The sequence below is a fragment of the Leucoraja erinacea genome, chromosome 22 (assembly GCF_028641065.1).
Source record: "Leucoraja erinacea ecotype New England chromosome 22, Leri_hhj_1, whole genome shotgun sequence".
NCBI classification, from domain to species: Eukaryota; Metazoa; Chordata; class Chondrichthyes; order Rajiformes; family Rajidae; genus Leucoraja; species Leucoraja erinaceus.
Genome location: NC_073398.1, coordinates 11,605,797 through 11,627,218, shown reverse-complemented (window position 1 = coordinate 11,627,218; position 21,422 = coordinate 11,605,797). Strand labels below are relative to the sequence as shown.

The following is a 21,422-nucleotide window of genomic DNA, read 5'->3' as shown; positions in this document are numbered from 1 at the left end:
GCTTTCATGACAAAGCACATTGAAAACATCCTTATGTAAGACTGAGGACCTATTCTCCAGATTTAGTTATGCCTTTAACCACTCTGTTCCAGGATACTTACTACACAAGCATCTTCTCAACAAGGTGGAAAATTGCCTTGGTATGTACTATTAACAAAAATTAAGATAAAGCTAATCTGAAAATTGCCTTGGTATGTACTATTCCCAAAATGTATGATAAAACAAGACTGCTTAATTAAAAAATTAAATGAAAATTTGTGACCCTTCTTCCAACTGGCTGCCTGACCCTGCTGAGTTACTCTTGCGCTGTCCTTTTTTGTAAACGAGCATCTGCAGTTCCATGTTTCTACCGTCTACTTAATTGCTGCCCAATCATCAGCAAATGATGCATGGTGTTTGCAATAATATTCAAGCATAACTTACCAATAATTTGATGTCTGCGTTATTTTTAATCCTAATTGCTCCAGACCTCATCACAGCCTTAGTCCAAACATGCACGAAAGAACATACACGAGGTGCTGTTAATGATGTTTATATTTGCTGCAACTTGCCAAAGCAGCGCATGCCACATGATGCCCGCAGCAAGATCTAGACAACATTAAGACATGGGCTAAGAAGTAGCCGGTGCTATCTGTACCACAAATGTGCTTGCTAATGACCATCTCCACCAAGTGAGCGTCTTTCTGGGACAATGACCCTCCCTGACAAACTGTGGCACTTGACGAACAAATGATACCTTGATTTTGCATAGCCTGAAATCAAGGTGAATATATTTTCTGGCCAAACACAAATGACCTAGTTTTTGTTGAATCTGTCCCATTTTCCCAGTATATGTATATTTTAACAATGCAGCAGTCTTAATGTTATCTGGCATATTATTTTTGTCTCCTTTACCTCAGTATGGGGCCTAAAATAGCATGCGTGCATATATAATATATTATTTATAGTTATATATAAAATAAAATATAAAATAACGTGCGTGCATATACATATATATGCACGTATTATTATAGGCCCCAAATATATAAATGAGACAAATATATATATATATATATATATATATATATTTGGCTTTTTAAATGATTATATCACGATCCTTTCATACCCATGAAATTTAAATAATATTCCTCACCTTTTTGATCATATATGTGATTTCTTGGATGTTGTGATTTTCTTGGACTTTTCTATGTGAGCACATAGAACTTGCTTAGATGGAGTATCTTTGGCCACACGGACAGATGAGGGTCTGTTTCTGTGCTGTATGACACTGACTCAATGCTGGGAAGACTGAAGTCATCAATTCTATACCATTGGCATTTATTTCATTGTATATTTTATACCTTTTGGCATTTATTTAATTTAAGTCACAGGTTAAAGTATATTAGTTAACACCAATTCAACAACAATTTTAGAATATTTTTAGTGATCTCTGCCCAGACTTCAATTCGACTTCCACTAAAACCCTCATTTATGCAATTGTAGCCTCTAGACTCAAATATTCCACTTCTCAGTATACTAATACACTAATATCTTTCCTCTATATTCGGTAAATATTAAATCATCCAATACACTGATGCAATATCCTAGCCTGTGCTCTGTTTTGCCAGCCATACTTTGATTCACTTCCAATGCCCCCTTGTTTGTGAAATCCAAGTTTTAAATCTTGTTAACAATCCAATAATCATGCCCCTTTTCATCTATCTTACTTTTGCCATGTCTAATCAAGAAGACTCATCACATTGACACCAGTAGTTTATAATCTTCACCGTTCCATTGAGCCTTGTGGAACCTACTTGCAGCATTTTCACCACCATAGCCAGCTCCAACATCAATAAAGGAGTATTTCATTGAAGCATAAATATACAATCGAAGTCATTCCTTAAATTCTTGATTGGTACCAAAAATCAGCATTTTAATCAAAACTGCATTAGATTTTCTGTAAATTTCCAGTATATTTTCAAGCTGAAGATGAAATGTAATTTTGGAACAGGTCAATATTGATCCTTTTATACAAAGCATTATTACACATTTAAACCATTGGGTTGCACTCAAAACCTATTTACATCAAGTACAGTACCTAGCAATGCTTGTGACATCCCTTTATATTTTACTCATTATACGCACGATGATCGGAAGCAAACCAAATAAGCAGCTATGCCATAGTTTATTGCACTTTGACAAACCCATGCGTAAGTATTTCCCATTATAAAGTGGGGCAGTACCAATCAAATTTTAAATTAAAAATGATTGCAGTGAAATAATGCATGTTTGTAGTTCTGAGGCGTTCAAAGGCGTTCAATGTTAAGTTGCATAAACAACAGAAAATGGTGGAAATGCCAAATATAGTTACATGTCACCTGTGCTGTGAACTGACAAAATAAAACCATGAGAGGTTCCCAAGTCACTGAATCATGAATGGGGGAGATGTGTTAAAGTAACAAATAATCCATTCCGAAGAAATGAGTCTTTCCTGGACACGAAGAACTATAAATCTGGAATTAAAGCTGCTGGAATTAAAACAAATGTGACTCGGTACACATGATAATGATAAACCAATGCCAGTGGTACAGAAAATGAATATTGAGACTGATATGACAATCCAATGGTTTAAGAAGGAACTGCAAATGCTGGAAAATCGAAGGTACACAAAAATGCTGGAGAAACTCAGCGGGTGCAGCAACATCTATGGAGCGAAGGAGATAGGCAACGTTTCCGGCCGAAACCCGAATGACAAAAAAATGACAATCCAATGGGCTGTTTTATCCTGGTAGGTAGATGTTGAAATTTTTGAGTGCTGTTGAAGCTGCATTCATCCAAGTACATGGACAGAATACCACTGCACTCCTGATTTATTTTTCCTGTGGAAAGTCAGGAGGTGAGTTGTTCCAGAGCACTTGGCCAATTTTGACCATTACTTCCAAGAAAGGTTTTTTTGTCAAATGTAAAAAATTGATCCTGGCAAAAAGAGGGGTAAAATACTACATGATTGGAACACAGAAACAATTCTCTGATAAATCTGGAGTAACACATTTCAGAGAGAAATATCAATAACATTCAGTCACACAATTATAACTTCCAGAATGAGCAGACGAACAGCACCTGGAAAGGAAACAGCATCTAATTACAAAGAGAAGGATAATAGGACTAACAGAAATATAAACATACCAAAGAATTGTACAGATATTTACATAGTTTACGTCACAAGCTGATTTTGCCAGTGAAATATTTCTGGAATGCAGTCACTGAAGTAGAGCAGGAAATGTAGCCAATTTACACATTGCAATCCCACACAAATGTGATTAAAAACAAGACCAACTGCTAAATAACAATGCATGCCAGATAACTATTTATCTGGGTATCAGACGTAACTTCCTTGTTCGTCAGAATTTTGCTATGACATGAAAGAAGAGCCTTATACAAATAACACTCCCTTTGTGCTACATGCCCTCGGCATTGCATTGGAATGTCAGCCTTGACATTGCGATCAAGTCTCTAACTGGAAATGAACTTGCGACATATTGTCTCAGGGATGAGAATATTACCATGATCTATAAGAAAACACTCAGCAAGGAACAGAGGAGCAATGCAGACATGAAGGTAACTTTCTTTTAGTCGGAACAATACTCAGAAGGAAGCGGAGAACATTGATGTGAATAAATAAACTTCTGGGAATATCGAGATAGAATAGAATAAAGACATTAAAATGCATACAAAGGAACAACATTCTGGTAGAAATATAGTTTATGGTGTCTTGGATACATTTATTTATAATCAGTTATGTTATCATAATAACCCCCTCTTCTCCAAGACAGCCTTGATCTCTTGTAGTATGCCTACCATCGCAACCGGTCCACCACAGACGCCATCGTCCTGATGCTAAACTCTTCTCTGGAACACCTACATAACAGGTCGTCTATTCTGGCTCGTATTTATTGACTACTAGACCAATGGCAGACCCGTTGGGTCTGCTCCCCCAACGCAGCCGTTCTCTACCCTAGCCGTTCCCTACCCGCAGCCCCCATGGGAGACGTGGTCCTCGAACTGAAGCCGTCCTTGAAAGGCCGAATTAAATGGCGTCTCGAGGTTGAAATGCGGGCGCCGGCAGCCGTTATGGTCGCTGGCCAGCAGGAGGCGACAAAATGAGTGAGTGGGGGTGGGGGAGGAGAAGGATTTGATTAAAAACGTGTACTTAAAGGCGACGAAATGTAATGAGGAGCAGATACTTAGAAAGAAAAGCGAAATCTCCATCGAAATGGAAAAGATGTGGGAGATTGAGCGTCTGGATTCGACGTGGCAGTGAATCAAAGGAAGAAAGTCAAAAGGATCCATTCCGATTGGACATCTACGAGCATCGGCCATTCCGATTGGACATCTGCGAGCATCGGCCGTTCCGATTGGACATCTGCGAGAATTGGGCACGAATCAAAAGGCAGAAAGGCAGCCAGTCGTCAGGCACAGAGTTTTATAGATATACTAGACCAAGTGCAGACCCGTTGGGTCTGCTCCCCCAATGGTGCGATCCCCAAACCCAATATTCCACCATGCACCCATCTCCTCCAATGGAACTGAAGCCGTTCCCAAATGTAAGATGCCAGCACTCCCCTGCCTCCCTCAGCAGTGGATTTAAAAAAAATTCCAATTGCACCTACCCTGCCTGCTGCAGCAGTGAAAAGTTCAGAGTGTTCCTGTCTTGCAACTTTGTTTCGAAGTGTGTTGGAAGCTGATATGTAAATGGAGAAGCCAGTTAATTTTGAATTACTTGGGTGTGGAGGGGGGGGGGGGGGGGGGGGGGGGGGGAGAAGGATTTGATTAAAAACATGCACTTCAACACGACGAAATGTAATGAGGAGCGGATACTTAGAAAGAAAAGCGAAATCTCTACCGAAATGGAAAAGATCTCGGAGATTGAGCGTCTGGATTGGGCGTGGCAATGAATCAAAGGAAGAAATGCAGCCGGCAGCAGTACATGCAAATGGATCCATTCTGATTGAACATCTGCGAGCATCGGCCATTCCGATTGGACATCTGCGAGTATTGGGCACGAATTGAAAGGCAGGAAGGGCGCCGGACGGCAGTCGGTCGGATGGCCCCAGAGTTTTATAGATATATAGATAAATAGACTAGACCAATGGCAGACCCGTTGGGTCTGCTCCCCCAACATAGCCGTTCCCTACCCGCAGCCCCCACGGGAGACGTGGTCCTCGAACTGAAGCCGTTCTTGAAAGGCCGAATTAAATGGCGTCTCTTGAGGTTGAAATGCGGGCGCCAGCAGCCGTTATGGTCGCTGGCCAGCAGGAGGCGACAAAATGAATGAGTGGGGGGGGGAGGAGGAGAAGGATTTGATTAAAAACGTGTACTTAAAGGCGACGAAATGTGATGAGGAGCGGATACTTAGAAAGAAAAGTGGAGAGACCTGGGAGATTGAGCGTCTGGATTCGGCGTGGCAGTGAATCAAAGGAAGAAAGTAAAAGGATCCTTTCCGATTGGACATCTGCGAGCATCGGCCATTCCGATTGGACATCTGCGAGTATTGGGTATGAATCAAAAGGCAGAAAGGCAGCCAGTTGTCAGGCACAGAGTTTTATAGATATACTAGACCAAGTGCAGACCCGTTGGGTCTGCTCCCCCAATGGTGTGATCCCCCAACCCAATATTCCACCATGCACCCGTCTCCTCCAATGGAACTGAAGCCGTTCTCAAAAGTAAGATTCCACCACTGCCCTGCCTCTTTAAAAAAATATCCCTGCCTGCTGCAGCAGTGAAAAGTTCAGTGTTCCTGTCTTGCAACATTGTTTCGAAGTGTGTTGGAAGCTGAGGAAGGAGCAGCCGTCAACGAATCGAAAGGCAGGAAGGGATCCGTACTGCAGGCGGACTGATTTGAGTTTTATATATATATAGATAGATAGATAGATAGATAGATAGATAGAAGATAGATAGATAGATAGAAGATATAGATAGATATAGATATAGATAGATAGATAGCTCCCCCTTCACCACCATAATCCCATCCAAACTTGTCTCAAGACCTGGACCTGGACACAGAGGAGCCTCCCTCTGCCACTGGATCCTCGACCTTCTGACCCTTAGATTACAATTGGATACTCTGAACTTTTTGGTGATCCCGAATGTTCACCCTTTCCTGATCTGTACGATCTCAGTCTAGAATCATCTTCATTAACATGTTTGTTACCTCTATAGTGCCTCCAAATTATTTGAATAATCTAGTGATCATAACTGTACAGAGTATTTCAAATGTGGTGTAACCAGTGTTTGATACAAGGTTTTATAACTTATATTCTTTTCATTTCTGTTGCTATGGAAACAAAGACACATGGTGTTGTTATTTCTTATGGCCTTAGTGACTACCATTTCCAACTTATATTGCTTTGTGTATTTCTGCCCGCTCCTGTTCAGCTCTTATAACCCTCTTCCTAAAATCTAATAACTCATGCTTGTGTAATTTTAAATTGATTTGACAATTATATAGCCATTCCGCAAGTTATTTATGTCCTGTGATATATTGCAGTTCCCCTCAGTGTTGATAATCTTCCCAATTTGCAGGCTGCTGGAAATTTAGAAACCGTAATACTTTTTATTTCAAAATGTTCTTCATACAAATTGTCAACAGCAGCTAGTTAATTATTTTGGAACACGGTTTTCTACTCTGTCACATAGAACTGCTAACCTTTACGCATAATTCATTTTAGGCAGAGATGAAGGCCCTTTACCTAGATGAGAACAAAACAACTATTTTTATCCATGATTTTATACACCTGTATAAATTCACCCCCTCAGCCTCCTAATTTTCCAATTGTCAGCTCTTTAATTCTCCATTCCAGTCCCAATCCCATTCTGACATCTGTGTATCTAGTTCCTCACGCAATGTAAACTCAAGGGACAGTACTTCATCTTTTAATTCGGCTCTCTCTAGCCCTGAAGACTCAACATAATTTTTACAATTTAACATAACCAGCTTGTATTGTTTGTATTAGAACTGAACAGTTCCAATCATCAACTTCTGGTTCTTATTAAATTTTTCCCCACTTGCCTTAAGTCTATGCCCTCCAGTTCTTGATTCCCCACACCCTGGGGAAAAGACTCTGTGCATTCACCCTATCTCTTCCCCTCATGATTTTATACATCTCTATAAAACCACTCCTCAACATCTAGCGCTCCAAGGAATAAGTCCGAGCCTGTCCAAATCTCCCTGAAGCTTTCTCCATAGTCAACCCTACATTGCATATCTTAACGGCATCTTTCATGTACCAAAACTAAGCCCAATCCTGCAAGTGCGGTCTCAACAATGTTTTGTAAAACTGTAACATAACATCCCAACTTCAATACTTAATTCCCTGAGTGATAAAGGCCAACGTCAAAAACCTACTGCACCACTCTATCTGCTGTGATACCACACTCGGGAACCTATGTACTTGTACTCTTAGATCCTTCTCCTTGATAATACTCCCAGGATCTGTAATTTTGTCTCACAACATCAGACTTTACCACAGCTTGGCAACCACTGGAAGTAGGCATCATGGCGGGGTGCACCATCTCCCCATTATGGCAATGGAGTTCATTATCAGAACATCAAAATGGGTTGTAGGAGGAAAATGGCTACAGTGTGGTCAGCGGTTACCACCTATATGAACCTATATGGACGATATAACAACACTAATGACAACTGTCCCCTGCACCGAGATCTCTGGAGAAACTTTGTCAAAACATCACATGGGCTTAAACCCAACAAGTGCAGAAGCATCTCCATTGTCAATGATCAAGTCAAGGATCAAATATTTCATATTGACAGAATACCTGTTCCAACTGTTTCAGAAATGCCAGTGAAGAGCTTGGGCCGATGTTAAGATGCAAAGCTCAAGGACACCGAGCAGTTTGAACAATTCAAAAAGGATACCATCTCGCGCATACCTCGCATCCACAAGACCTTGCTACCAGGAAAATTCAAGCTGTGGTGCTTCCAGTTTGGCATACTACCAAGACTCATGTGGCATTTTAACTGTGTATGAAATCCCCATCAACAAAGTGGAAAAGCTGGAAAGAATGATCAGCACACATGTGAAACAGTGGCTTGGACTTCCATGATGCTTAAGGACTACGGGAGTGGCAAATGGGAATTACCCATTGCAGGTCTTGTGGAAGAGTTGAAATGTATGAAAGCAAGGTTGGTCATGACCATCACTGAATCTGAAGATACTATTGTTCATACAGTAGCCCCCCGTGTGGCAACAGGGAGGAAGTGGACCCCATCTAAAGCCGTTAAGAGTGCTAAGTCTGCTCTTCAATTCAAGGATGTGGTTGGCCAAGTCCAACACTGGCGAGCTGGATTCGGGCTCATCCCAAAAGCTCCTCAATGGCACAAGGCAACTTTTCATGCAGAAGAGACGGCTCGTGGTGGAGGAGGTGAGAAAACAGGAGGAGGCAGAGCGACATGCCAAGGCCGTCTCAATGGCCAAGCAGGGCCAATGGACTAACTGGGAGAGCCTGGAAAAGAGGAAACTCAGCTGGTGTGACATCTGGCAAATGGAGGGATCTCAGCTGAGGTTTGTCATCAGAGCCTCTTATGACATTCTGCCCTCACCCCAGAAACTGAAGCAGTGGTTCGGTGAAGATCCCGCTTGCTCTCTTTGACAAGCACCTGCATCACTAAGGCACATTTTAACAAGATGCACTACGATCCTCGCCCAAGGGCATTACACTTGGGGGCATAACCAAGTTCTCATACAGCTGGCATCAATCCTGGAACAGAGGAGAACGACCACAAATGCTTCCCCGCAAACATCGACAGGAAATGTCCACTTCACAACATTTGTACCTGCAGGCCAACCTCCAGAGCACCAGATAACATCAAAGGATGCAAGCATTTTGCAGCCTGCTCGGGATTGGAAAATGGATGTGGACTTTTGGGAGGGGGGGGTGGGGGAAGCTTGTGTCTCCCCCATACATCATGGCTCCAACACTCAGGCCAGACATGGTCCTGTGGTCCACAACAGCCAAGTTGGCATACGTTGTGGAATTGACAGTACCATGGGAAGACGGTGTTGAAGAAGCTTATGAGAGGAAAAAGACCAAGTACTCTGAACTGGCAACTGAAGCTGCCCAGAATGGCTGGGAGACCAAGATTATCCCTGTAGAAGTGGGATGCAGTGGATTTGTTGCTACATCTACGACCAGTCTATTGAAGAAAATGGGGGTGAGGGGTCACTCCCTCCAACAAACAATCAAGTAATTGTCAAATTCAGCAGAAAAAGCAGCAATTGGCTTTGGATTAAAAGGAAAGATAACAATTGGGCTGCAAGATGAAGACAGAGGGTATGGAACTGAGGTGGGTGTACCTGGGACGCCAGGCATCACTGTTGAGCCCTCTGGAGACGTTGTGGGCTTATCAATGAAACGGCAAAGAAGGAGGGTGCCCACCTGAAGACCCCGATGATGTACCTACCCTACCTTTCCCCACTCCAATCCCACTGGCAATATCAAGAGTGCCGACTTACTACAGGGATTGAAACGTCAAATCTTATTAGCTCTATTTACCCAGCACCTCGCATTCCCTGTGAAGGTCCTGCCCTGGTTTGTCCTCACACATATTTGAATTTAACTCTATTTGCCATTCCTCAGCCCACTTGCCAAGCTGATCCAAATCCTGCTGTAATTCTTGATCGCAACCTTCACTGTCTACAATACCACCTATTGTGATGCAATCTACGAAACTTAATAATCCCGCTTTGTATATTGTCATCCAAATTATATTGATGACAAATAGCAAAGGGCTCGGCACTGATTTAATTGTCATACTATTTGTCACAGGCCTCCAAAAAATCTTAATATTCATTAATGTAAATAATTATTCATTAATAAATAATAATCAACAGTGTAACTAACAATCATAAAGAAACAGTAATGTACTTGTATGGATTGAGAGCTGCTTAAGTGATGATTCTTGTCGAATGAATAGGTTCTTGTCAGTTTGGATAGCTGTGCTTAGACCCTGGAAACACAAAGAACTGGAGATGCTGGAATGTTGCGCAGAACACAGTGCTGGAGTAACTCAGTGAGTCAGGCAGCATCTCTGGAGGACATGGATAGGTGACGATTTGTGGTGGGACCCTTCTTCTGAAGAAGTGCGGCCTCAATCTGGCAATGGAGGAAGCCCAGGGCAGTAAGGTCAGAATGGGAAGGGGAGTTGAAATGGTTGGCAACCAGGAGATCCAATAGGCACAGGCGGACCAAGTGTAAGTGTTCAGCGAACCGATCGCTAAGATTACATTATCGACAAATTGAACAAAACAGCAAACATGTCTTGTCACAAATATATTGGGCACTGGTGAGATCATGCATGGAGCATTATGTACAATTTTGCTTTTCCAACCTAAAAGAGGGATATACTTTCTTTAGAGGGAGGACAGCAAAGATTCACCAGCCTGGTTCCTTGGGTCTTTGAGAAGAGACTGAGAAATCTAGCTATTTGGTCTCTTGACTTTAGAAGAATGAGAGGCTTATTAAATGTACAGATTGTTGAAGGATTCAACAGGTTACAAGTTTGTTTCCCCTGGCTGAGGAGTCTAGAACAGATCATACTCAGAGAACATAGAAAGTAGAAATGTACAGCACAGGAACTGCCCCTTTGGCTGGCAATATCTACGAATGGCCTGCTCCTACGCCTCTATAGTCTTTTGTCTATTGCCGAACATGATGCCAAGATAAACAAATCTCAACAGCCTGCACGTTATCCATATCTCTCCATTCCCTGCATTTCCTTTCTAAAAACATCTGGTGCCGCCATCATACCTGCCGCCACCACCCTCTACATAAACAAACTTGCCCCATACATCTCCTTTCAACATTGCCCCTTTTAGCTTAAAGCTATGCCCTCTGGGTTTTTGACATCTTCACCCTTGGAACTAGGATCTGATTGTCTACCCTCTCTGTGCCTCCCATAATTGGATATAATATAATAATAATACATTTTATTTTTGGGCGCCTTTCAGAAATCTCAAGGACACCTTACAGAGATTAACAGGAATAAAAAACATATAATCAGAAAATAAACAATAAAGACATCACAGAAACACAAATTAAAAACAGAATTCAGTCCAAAAACAAAAAATCAAAAACACAATGTGAAGAGAGAGCAGCGGCAGCTAAAGCACGCTAGCGTCCACTCTCCCTTCCGACAGCCATCTTGGACACAGACTAACAGGATTACTTACAGACCAAAAAAAAAATCATCCCCCCACAATGGATACCACTGTGGGGGAAGGCACAATGACATGTCCCCAACCCCAAGTTCACCCAAAGTCAGGCCTATTGAGGCCACCGCAATTGCCTCTACGGAGGCCCGATGTTCCTGGCCGTTCTCGCCGGGTGATCTTGCCCCGGCGTTGGGAGAGTCCTCTCAGCGGCTGGGTCACCTGGAACGGCCGCTTCCTAGCTGGAGACCGCGGCTTCCGAAGTTGACAAGGCCGCGCCGGCCTGGAGCTCCCAGGCTCCCGATGTTGAAATCAGCGCCGCCCGCTCCGCTATGCAGACCCGCAGCCCGGAGGTGTCGAACACGGCGGACACAGCTCACCGGAGCTCCAGTGCGTCGATCCAACGAGGCGACCCGGGCAAGGAATCGCCCGCTCCGCTCCACGACAGCGCCCAAGCGCTGTGCCTCCACCGAGGCCGAGGTGTTGGGCGGTCTCCGCCAGGAAAAGGCAGTCCAAGCCCGCTGGTAGGCCACGAGGACAGGTCGACGGGCAGCCAGGAGAAAAAGCTGCCTCACCGACCAGGTAGGGACCTAGAAGTAAAATTGCCCCCTACCCCCCACATTAAAAAGTCAATTTCTCCAACGGACGAAACACACTTACTAAAAACTTTTTTTTTAAAAAGCAAAGTAAACGGACGGCTGCTGGTTAGCAGCCGCTCCCCAAGATGGCTCCTCCTCTTGGATGGATATACTTCTATCAGGTTTCCCCACGACCTTCAGTGTTCCAGAACGAACAATCTAAATCCGTCCAACCTCTCTTTATAGCTCAGATCCTTGAATCCAGGCACCATTCTGATAAACTGATGACTCGTTCTTATACAGTGGCTTCTTGATTTTGCACTGCCAGACCCCACAGGCCATGTCATCTCCAGCCAATTGTCAACCCAGTTATAAAGTAATCTGTTTAAGAAGGAACTGCAGATGCTGGAAAATCGAAGGTAGACAAAAATGTGGGAGAAACTCAGCGGGTGAGGAAGCATCTATGGAGCTGTCCATAGATCTATGGATCTATCTATAGATGCTGCCGCACCTGCTGAGTTTCTCCAGCATTTTTGCCTATAAAGTAATCTGTCAATTTGATCATCAGATTCTGTTGCTATATTCTCAGTGATCTTCTAAACTGCAGAAAAGATAGGCTTAGTGTATTAAACTCCCCCCTACCCCCCACCAGTGCCCACCATTCAACCCACCTCAGAGGACACATTCCTCAAGCCAGAGAATAATGTCATGATTCCACTCTCTCGAATTAAACTATATATTTCTGACAAGGAAACCAAATGCTCCGTGTGTGGTCTCACCAAGATTCTGCATAATTGCAGTATAATTGTGTACTTTTACTCACTAATCTCTTTGTCAAGAAAGACAATATAGTACTATGTTCCAATGACTGGTGAAAGCAGCCTGTTTCTTTTCTGTCTCTGAAAATCACCAATTCCAAGTCTCTCACATCTTAAAATAGATTCTACTTTTCAATGTTTCCTACCAGAGTATTCTATTATTTCCTATATACGCCACCGGCCTTTTACATGCCCATTCATTTGATTACTTTCTATCCTTTTCCAGCCCCTCACTGCTTAGTTACCTACTTTTGTGTTGTAAACAGACTTTCATTATTTATTTTGTTTTCCTCCCCTTAGCTATTATTATATAGTAAATATTTGTGGCCTACGCACTGATCCTTGTGGTAGTGGATGAGTTATAACTTGAATATGATCTGTTTATCTCTGCTCTCTTTTGCCAGGTAATCATTTATCAGATAATCCAAAGTCTGTGGAGGCCAAGTCAATGGATATTTTTAAGGCAGAGATAGATAGATTCTTAATTAGTACAGGTGTCGGGGGTTATGGGGATAAGGCAGGAGAATGGGGTTAGAATGGAGAGATAGGTCAGCCATGATTGAATGGCGGAGTAGACTTGAGGGGCCGAATGGCTTAATTCTGCTCCCATTACTTATGACCTTATGATCATTTCATGTAAAAATATGACCCAATCCAATGATTCCTTGATTTAACAATGGCCTCTAATATGTACGTTATCAGATGCCTTTAGAATCCAAATACAATCCACTCATTTCACCTATTCTAACCTCCTACTCACAGCCTCTAACATTATGAACAGATTTGGTGTGTTTGATTTCTCTATCATAATCTCTATCCAGTCGTTCGGATATAAAAGTGCTTTCTTACTTGCTCCTAACAATAGATTCTAGAATTACTTACAACTGAAGTCAGGCTGATTGTTTTATTCGAAGGTAGACACAAAAATCTGGAGTAACTCAGCGGGACAGGCAGCTTCTCTGGAGAGAAGGAATGGGTAACGTTTCGGGTCGAGACACCTCTTCAAACTGCTAAGCGATAAGGGAAACAAGAGATATAGATGATGATGTGGAGAGATAAAGAACAATGAATAAACGATATGAAAAAAAAGTAACGATGATAAAGGAAACAGGCCATTGTTAGCTGTTTGTTAGTGAAAATGAGAAGCTAGTGCGACTTGGGTGTGGGAGGGATAGAGAGAGAAGGAATGCCGGGGCTATCTGGTGAGAGAAATCCATATTCATACAACTGGGCTGTAAGCTGCCCAAGCGAAATATGAGATGCTGTTCCTCTAATTTGCATTTAGCCTCGCTCTGACAATGGAGGAGATCTAGGACAGAAAGGTCTGTGTGGGAATGGGAAAGAGAATTGAAGTGTTTAGTAATCGGGAGATCGGGTAGGTTCAGGAGGGCTGAGCGAAGGTGTTCAGCGATCTCTCATCTATGTTTGGTCTCGCCGATGTATACGAGTCCACACTTTCAACAACAGATACAGTAGATGAGGTTGGAGGAGATGCAAGTGAACCTTTACTCTTTCTCCTTTATTGAATAACAGTTTTGTTTTCTGACTTAAATTCTTCAAAGCATTTTTTGAATATCTAAGCCATTCTGGAAACTCAAAACCATTGCATTCACTATTTTTGCCATCAGCTCAATTAAAATATATCATGTAGACCATTGTGCCCAAGTTTTTGGTGCCATTGATGGGATTTCTTTATTAAGAAATTCTTGGTCGCCCTTGTTAAGAAAAAAGAGCGGGGGTAGGGGGTATTCATTGAAATGAGAAAATTCAATGTTCATATCTTTGAGTTGTAATCTACCTGACGGGAATATGAGGTGCTGCTCCTCCAGTTTGTGTGTAACACCACTCTGGCAATAGAAGAGGCCAAAGACAGAAAGGTTGATATGGGAATGGGAGTAAAAAGATCCAGCAGGCCTTGGCAGACACTTGTTCAGCGAAATGGTCGCTCAGTCTATGCTTTGCCTCACTGATGTAAAGGAAAGCTGTTCCTCCAACTAAGAATGCATTTAGTACTTTATAGGTAAATGAGAATAGTTTGTTGAATCTATGTGATGTCACATTTCCATTATATTGTTGCAAAAGAGTGTCAATTTTATGCCTTTAGGTTTGTTTCTTTCACTCATTCCACCACCCTAGTCAGAAAAGCTTTACTACATTTCTAAGAACTCTACCACGCCTGCTCCAATGCTATTTTTATCCAAGTGTTACCATTCTCCATAATTTGATTTTTTTTCTTTCCATATTTGAATTTACCGTTGGCTTTGCTCTCCCACTGTCTTTTGTTAGTTTAAAGCATCTATATCAACCCTAGTCATTCAAATCACCACGTTGCTAAGATGGTAGTTAAACTGATGGATATCCCAAAGGAGCAAGTCACTCTCTCCCTCTCCACAATTGGTGTCGGTACCCATGAAAATAGATCTTTACTTCAGAATCAAGCTTTCAGCTGCGTATTTAACCACCCAGCATGACTGCCCCAAGGTAATTATCCGAGATGCCATTTTGAAGATTATTATATAGGATTTTCCGTATCAATTTGGACACCAGCTTCTTGACCTTTCTCAGCATAACCTCACTCCTGCAGGACACAAAGTGCTGGAGTAACTCACCAGGTCAGGCAGCATCTTTGGAGAACATCCTCTGACATTTCCGTCACCTCCAACAAGATCTCACCACTAGTCACGTCTTCATAGCTCCATCCCTTTCCGGTTTCCGCAGAGGACCACTCCCTCCACAACTCCTTGGTTCTCTCATCCCTTCTCACCCAAACCACCCCCTCCCCAGGGGGAGACAGCAGGAGATGTAACACCTGTCCCTATACCTTCTACCTCGCCTCCATCCAGGAACTCCAGTTGTCTTTCCAGATGAGACAGAGGTTCACCTGCACCTCCTCTAACCTCATCTACTACATCCAGTATTCCTAACGTGGGCTCCTGTACATTCACAAGACCAAACATAGACTCTGAGAGTATTTCGCTAAACACTTGCACTTGGTCTGCTAATGCCTACTGGATCTCCTTGCTGCTAAACCATTTTACTCTCCTTCCCATTCGCATACTGACCTTTCTGCCCTGGGCCTCCTCTATTCCCAGAGTGAGGCCACATGCAAACTGGACAAATTGTCCTCCACAAACCACCTCCCCCCACCCTCCATGCGCTCCACCTAGACTCCTACCTATTTCTCCCCTCCCCCCCCTCCCCACCACTCTTGCTATTTTCTTGCCCTTAACCTCACTATTCTTAACTCTTCAACCCTATCTTGCACCTTCTGCCTTTCTTCCAACCATCTGCCTACCACAAAAACCTGATTTGCCTACATCCACCTATTATCTGCCACGTTTTGCCCAACCTCTCCCCTCTTGGCTTTCTTCTCTCCCCCCTACAATCAGTCTGAAGAAGGGTCTCGACCCGAACTTCGCCTTTCCATGTTCTCCAGAGATGCTGCTTGACCTGCTGAGTTACTGCAGCACCTTATGTCCCCTTGTGAGTTAACCAACATCTGCAGGTCATTGTTTTAACTCCTCACTCTGAGATGTATCCACGTTATTTTATCCACCACTGTCTGTTTTTACACAAAATACGAATATGAATGGGAAGCCTCAGTACATTGGATGTCAGAGGCAGCCGTTTGTTTCTAAACCAGGCCTAAGAATATTCCAACTCTAACTAATGTGAGTGGCATGCGGCGCTCTTTAAGTTAAATTGAATGCAGTCAACTTTTAAACCATTTTTCTTACCATTGCTGCATCTGACAAACAATTTGTTTTTGCATATTACCAACTAAAAGGAATGAGTAATTGATTGGCCAATCTTTCCTCTGCAGTTTGCTTTGACTGATTATTTAATAGATAAGCCTGCCACCCTGATTAACTACAAACATTTCTTATCATTTGTTTTGTTTTTGAACATGTTTCCTTCCATATTTCTCGGATACAGTCACAGTCAGCCAAATGTTATGACAAGCTTTGGAAATTATTCTTGTCATCTGTAAATTTCTTGACTCAAACTTTAATAACGGGCATCAATTATCTCAGAAGATAACAAAACAAAGTAGCTGCGTAAAAAAGAACTGCAGATGCTGGTTTACACTGAAAATTAACACTAAAGCTAAAGTAACTCAGTGGGTCAGGCGGCATCTCTGGAGAAAAGGAATAGATGACGTCGAGACGTCAAAAGCAACAATGATCAAGGTAAGGTGGAGCTCACGATTGCTCATTGTTGGATTGGGGAAGTTTATAACCAGTTATACAAACAGTGAAACTGAACAGGACGACAATGAAACTAGTAGGACAATGAGTGTGTGGGAGGGACGGAGAGAGAATGAAGGGTTACTTGGAGTACAAATGACCTGTTTTCGAAAAATGTACTTACTCCCTAGCTTCTAAACAATTATTTTGCTTGCGCATCAGTTTTCACCATAATCTGTGTAAACTCGCTTTTTGGTCGCCAGTCATGAAGAAATAGATATTTGCGACATGTTTTCAGCAAGCTCAATGAGTGTGATGACCTTTTCCTCGCCAACGTGCGCTCACTGGCAAACAAAATGGACGAAGGATCACCTCCCACAACTGGATCAAAGACTGCAACATCCTGATCTTCACGGAAACTTGGCTCAACACCGACGTTCCTGACAGCGCCATCCAGCTGTCATTTACTCTGAGCGGACAGGACATCAGACTCCGGTAAGACCAGAGGTGGGGGTCTGTGCATTTATGTAGATAAAGCATGGTGCACTGACTCCACCATCATCGACAGTCACTGCTCAGCTAACCTTGAGTTCCTCTTGGTTAGATGCAGACCGTTCTATCTGCCCAGAGAGTTCACCTCCACTGTTGTGACTGCAGTCTATATCCCTCCTGATGCTAATGCCAAGCTTGCAATGAAAGAGCTGCATACTTCCATTAGCAATCAACAGACGCACAACCCTGAGGCAGCCTTCATTGTTGCGGGTGACTTCAATCACTCTAACCTGAAGACTGTACTCCCCAAATTCCACCAACATGTCTCCTTCCCCACTAGAGTAGAAAGACACTGGACAAAGTCTACACCAACATGGCTGAAGCTTACAAAGCCATCCCCCTCCCCCACCTTGGTCAGTCTGATCACGTCTCATTGTTCCTGCTCCCTAAGTATTCCCCACTCATCAGACGGGTTAAACCAACTGTGAGGACAGTTAAAGTCTGGTCAGAGGAAGCGGACTTCACACTTCAGCAGTGTTTTGGAAACACTGACTGGAAGGCGTTTGCAGCCCAGGCCACCCTTGACTCCCACACGGACATTGATTCCTACACATCCTCTATTCTGGACTCCACCATCAATAGTGTCACCTCCCTCAAACAGGTGACCATATTCCCGAATCAGAAGCCATGGATGAACAGCGAGGTCAGGCTACTGCAGAAAGCACGGGACACCGCTTTCAGGTCAGGCGATGCTCGAGCCTACAGCTCATCCAGGGCTAACCTGAAGAGGGGCATCAAGAAGGCCAAGCACTGCCATAAGCTCAGGATTGAGGAGCACTTCAATAACAACTCCGACCCCCGACGCATGTGGCAAGGCATCCAGGCCATTACGGACTATAGACCCTCCAACACCACCCCCACATCCAGCAACGCCTCCTTCCCTGAGGAGCTTAATCACTTCTATGGCCACTTCGACAGGGACAATCTAGAGACAGCCGTCAAGGCTGTGCTCCCTGCCGATCACCAACCCCTCACACTCACCCCCTATGACGTATACGTGGCACTAAGTAGGACTAATGCACGCAAGGCTGCTGGCCCTGACAGCATCCCCGGGCGCGTGCTCAGGGCCTGTGCTGCGCAGCTGACAGACGTCTGGACTGACATCTTCAACCTGTCACTTGCCCAAGCAGTTGTCCCCACGTGCCTTAAAACCACCTCCATCGTGCCAGTGCCAAAACACTCCACTGCGGCAAGCCTCAACGACTTCCGCCCAGTTGCACTTACCCCCATCATCACCAAGTGCTTCGAGAGGCTGGTCCTGGCACACCTCAAAAGCTGCCTACTCCCCACACTGGATCCCTATCAGTTTGCCTACTGCAAGAACAGGATTACGGAGGATGCCATCTCAACGGCACTTCACTCCGCCCTCTCCCACCTCGACAACAGAGACACTTACGTAAGAATGCTGTTCATCGATTACAGCTCAGCATTCAACACCATTATACCATCTAAACTGATCTCCAAACTCGGTAACCTGGGCATCGATCCCTCCCTCTGCAACTGGATACTGGACTTTCTAGCCAACAGACCACAGTCTGTGACGTTAGACAAGCACACCTCTTCAACCCTCACCCTGGACACCACAGGGCTGTGTGCTGAGCCCCCTCCTCTACTCCCTCTTCACCTATGACTGCACACCTGTACATGGTACTAACACCATCATCAAGTATGCAGATGATACAATGGTGATTGGCCTCATCAGCAACAACGATGAGTCGGCCTTCAGGGAGGAGGTCCAGCACTTAGCAGCATGGTGCGCTGACAACAACCTGGCCCTTAACTCCAAGAAGACCAAGGAGCTCATTGTAGACTTCAGGAAGTCCAGGGGCGGCACACACACCCCCATCCACATTAACGGGACGGAGGTGGAACGTGTTTCTAGCTTCAGGTTCCTGGGTGTTAACATCTCCGATGACCTCTCTTGGACCCACAATACCTCAACTCTGATCAAGAAGGCTCACTCTTCTTCCTGAGAAGACTGAAGAAGGTCCATCTGTCTCCTCAGATCCTGGTGAACTTCTACCGCTGCACCATCGAGAGCATCCTTACCAACTGTATCACAGTATGGTATGGCAACTGCTCTGTCTCCGACCGGAAGGCCTTGCAGAGGGTGGTGAAAATTGCCCAACGCATCACCGGTTTCTCGCTCCCCTCCATTGAGTCTACCCAAAGCAAGCGTTGTCTGCGGAGGGCGCTCAGCATCGCCAAGGACTGCTCTCACCCCAACCATGGACTGTTTACCCTCCTACCATCCGGGAGGCGCTACAGGTCTCTCCGTTGCCGAACCAGCAGGTCCAGGAACAGCTTCTTCCCGGCGGCTGTCACTCTACTCAACAACGTACCTCGGTGACTGACAATCACGCCCCCCCCCCGACACTCCTCCCACATGAAAAACACTATGTCTGTATATATGCTAATGTAAATATTTATTCAAATCATATGTTATGTCGCTATTCCAGGGAGATGCTAAATGCATTTCGTTGTCTCTGTACTGTAAACTGACAATGACAATTAAAGTTGAATCTGAATCTGAATCTGAAGAATGTATGTGATTGGGTGGCACTGAATACATCCTCATCATTGTTTTGCACAAAAATAGTCTTAAATTGAGCTTGGAGGGGTGGACAGTGATTAAAGCGCCAAAACAAAACAAAAACTTAATTTAATTACATTTGATCTCAATCTGCTTAATTGTTGTTATTTTCCACGTTAAATCATTTAGTACAAAATGCGACCAGATAAGCAATGCATTGTTTTGTATCTATGTTTATATTAAGATCATTTTATCTGCCCCAGCTCTTTGTCGTTAGTAATATCCACGAGAAGGTATTTCCCCGTGGACCCTTGGATAACCTAAAGCCACCAACCGCATGTGGACTGATATTGTGTGTCCAACTTATTTCTAAAGTTTACACCGTCATCGCAATGCAGAAGCACGGAGAGGGCAATATATCTAACCATTGACCTGAAAAACAGCAGCGAACTGGAAGCACGGTCTTTCAAAATTAGGTCTGATATTCAGAATAATAAGGAGTCAACGTCGGTATATGGTAGATTATCAGTCGTCGTTCGAATAAACATAATAAATGAATACATGTCTTTAAATAGCTTTGTAACATCAATTTCTGGTCGAGTGGGCTAATGGTTAAAAACTTTCAACAGTGAATACCGAACCGAACACTGGACGAACCCCCCCCCGTTTAAATATGTCCTATATTGTTTGCGAGAATGCCATCTGAATTGTTCCAAAACACTTTGAGATTATAATTTAGTTTCACATCGTTTCTTTAAATTTCCTCGAAACCGCCCGCCTCCACGGTGAGTAAAATGCATGAGAGCGCTCCTCCTCTGAGCTGGGTTTGTTGGGATTTTTGGTGCAGATACAGCTCGCTGCTGATGCTCCACATCGACATCTCTCTCTCTCTCCATCTCCCTCTCCACCCTCATCTCCTTCTCGCTTTCCCCGTCTCTCTCTCTCTCCCTCCCGTCTGCGGACGTCTCCATGTGTTTATTATGAAGTGACATCACTCGGGTCCACGCCAAGCCGAGCCGAGTGTGGAGTTGCTCGGCTGGGAGACGCGGCGCAAAGCTTCAGTAATATGGCGTCCATAGGAGACTTCGATCCACTCCACGCCAACATCCCGGCTACTAAAGTGGAGATCTCCGTCTCCTGCAGGTAAATGGCATCCTACAACCCTCCACACCCCCTCCCTCTCCCTCAGCAGACGGGGACCGGCTCCGGGCACTGGGCATGGGGTGTCTTTCACGATTCACTCACACCCACCTCTATGGGCGGCTGAGTACCCGGGCAAAGTGGTGATCATGACTTGGACAAAGTCAAGGCATAAACTATCAAGCAGCTCGTGTCCTCGCTCGCTCGCTGCCTGCCTGTCTGCCTGTCCACCTTCACAGCGTGCACGACTCTGACTGTCCGAGGTTCCCCCGGGATCGCTAGCAATTCGTTTCCCTGGTGCCTTCCCGAGCGACTGTTCTTGGAAGTTGAAGGTGTCAAGCTGAGTGTTGGAAAGTTGGCAGGAAGTATGTCGGAGATGACGAGGGAGGGGGAAAGAGACGTTTTAACTT

The 21,422-nt window shown here is 44.1% G+C and overlaps 1 protein-coding gene across 4 annotated transcripts in view; it reads left to right on the top strand.

The window, feature by feature from the left end:
• Nucleotides 1–20,695: 20,695 nt before the first annotated feature.
• Nucleotides 20,696–21,422, top strand: part of LOC129707718 (copine-8) — a 204,072-nt gene continuing 203,345 nt past the window's right edge. Inside the window, exon 1 of one of the 4 annotated variants that reach the window (XM_055652946.1) lies at nt 20,696–21,015. In XM_055652946.1, the coding sequence (XP_055508921.1) occupies nt 20,939–21,015 (77 nt within the window). In that variant the 5' untranslated portion in view covers nt 20,696–20,938. The remainder of the gene's footprint in view (nt 21,016–21,422) is intronic. The other 3 variants (XM_055652945.1, XM_055652949.1, XM_055652948.1) reach the window with 3 other exon arrangements.